The sequence below is a fragment of the Octopus bimaculoides genome, chromosome 17, assembly GCF_001194135.2.
Source record: "Octopus bimaculoides isolate UCB-OBI-ISO-001 chromosome 17, ASM119413v2, whole genome shotgun sequence".
In the NCBI taxonomy this organism is placed as follows: domain Eukaryota; kingdom Metazoa; phylum Mollusca; class Cephalopoda; order Octopoda; family Octopodidae; genus Octopus; species Octopus bimaculoides.
The window spans coordinates 7,111,286-7,112,715 of NC_068997.1; the positions used below are offsets into that span (position 1 = coordinate 7,111,286).

At 42.0% G+C, this 1,430-nt stretch overlaps 1 protein-coding gene across 3 annotated transcripts in view; it reads right to left on the reverse strand.

The window, feature by feature from the left end:
- Positions 1-1,430, reverse strand: part of LOC106872482 (chromodomain-helicase-DNA-binding protein 8) — a 99,063-nt gene that overhangs the window by 29,693 nt on the left and 67,940 nt on the right. For all 3 annotated transcript variants that reach the window (XM_052974037.1, XM_052974038.1, XM_052974036.1), the window contains exon 42: positions 462-582. In XM_052974037.1, the coding sequence (XP_052829997.1) occupies positions 462-582 (121 nt within the window). The remainder of the gene's footprint in view (positions 1-461; positions 583-1,430) is intronic.

Here is a 1,430-nt window from a genome sequence, read left to right on the forward strand (position 1 = left end):
TGTTGACTGTTCTTTGAGCCACTTCTTCACTACTCACCAGATTTAGCGCCTTCAGACTATCATTTCTTCAGTGCCACGAAAGAGTGTTTGAGAGGTAACCATTATTCCAGGAAGTGAAAAGTGTAGTGAAGAAGTGGCTCAAAGAACAGTCAACAGAATTTTACGGGGCAGGGATACATGCTCTCATTCGAAGGTAGAACATTGCTATTGAGAGAAATGGTGGCTATGTTGAGAAGTAGGGATGTGATCCACAGAGGACCAGCTTCATTTTGATGTATGATACATGTTCCTGTGTTGGTAATTATACCTGTCCTAAACGAAATGGCATTAATTTTTGACTCACCCTCATATTTAAAGAAAGATTGTTGTGTGTGTGTGAATGTTACTCTATCGTAAAGTTCAGCTCTCACACTGGTCAATGAGAAAACTAGGTGAATGAAACAGAAAAATGAACTTCTTACTTGGATTTTCATTATTTTGCAGTGACAGGAGCTTATCGTTCATGATAGCCTCTAGAGTGTTCGCTATTTTCTCACTCTTACGTTTGCGACCCCTTTTCTTCTTCATGGTTGTCTGTTGAAGCTATGGAGCGAAACAGAATGAAAGAAATTAATATCAAAAGCAAGGTAGACATGCCTTGTTGATTAAAGGCAGCCATAGTTGTGAAATCAAGAAGTTTACTAAATTATCAAGTAGTTCTGTTTTCCAGTTCGTAGCAGCTTGACAAAGAGTCTTCTACCATAACCGCACATTCGCTGTTGCGTGAAAACCCTTTGCATTTACAATTTATGTATATATATATATAGAGAGAGAGGGGGGGGTGAGGGAGAGTGGAAACCCATCGTGAGAGAAACAGCTGATGGGAGTGGAGCAATGTGAAAATGAAGTGTTTTGCTCAATGCACCACTCAATCTGGGAATCAAACCCACAATTGCTCGATCATGAGTGGGCAACATGCTTAGCCACTAGGCCACATGCCTTCACAAATGATATAAACATAGCCAAGTTAATGTAGGTCTACAAATTCTGAATGATTTTACTTCTCTTTTTTTTAAAGAAAACGTTTAGAATATTTTGAACCAATGGAAATTGTAGTTGTGATCCCTGTGCTGGTGGCACATAAAAAGCACCATCTGAATGTGGCCAATGCCAGCGCCGCCTTGACTGGCTCCTGTGCTGGTGGCACGTAAAAAGCACCTATCACACTCTCGGAGTGGTTGGCGTTAGGAAGGGCAACCAGCTGTAGAAACACTGCCAGGTCAGACTGGAGCCTGGTGCAGCCTCCTGGCTTCCCAGACCCCAGTTGAACCACCCAACACATGCCAGCATGGAAAACGGACATTAAACAATGATGATGAGGACGATGTTGGCAAGAGATCAATGGTCTTCATACACTGGACTTTTAATCTTTGAGTGTAAGATGCTCAGCC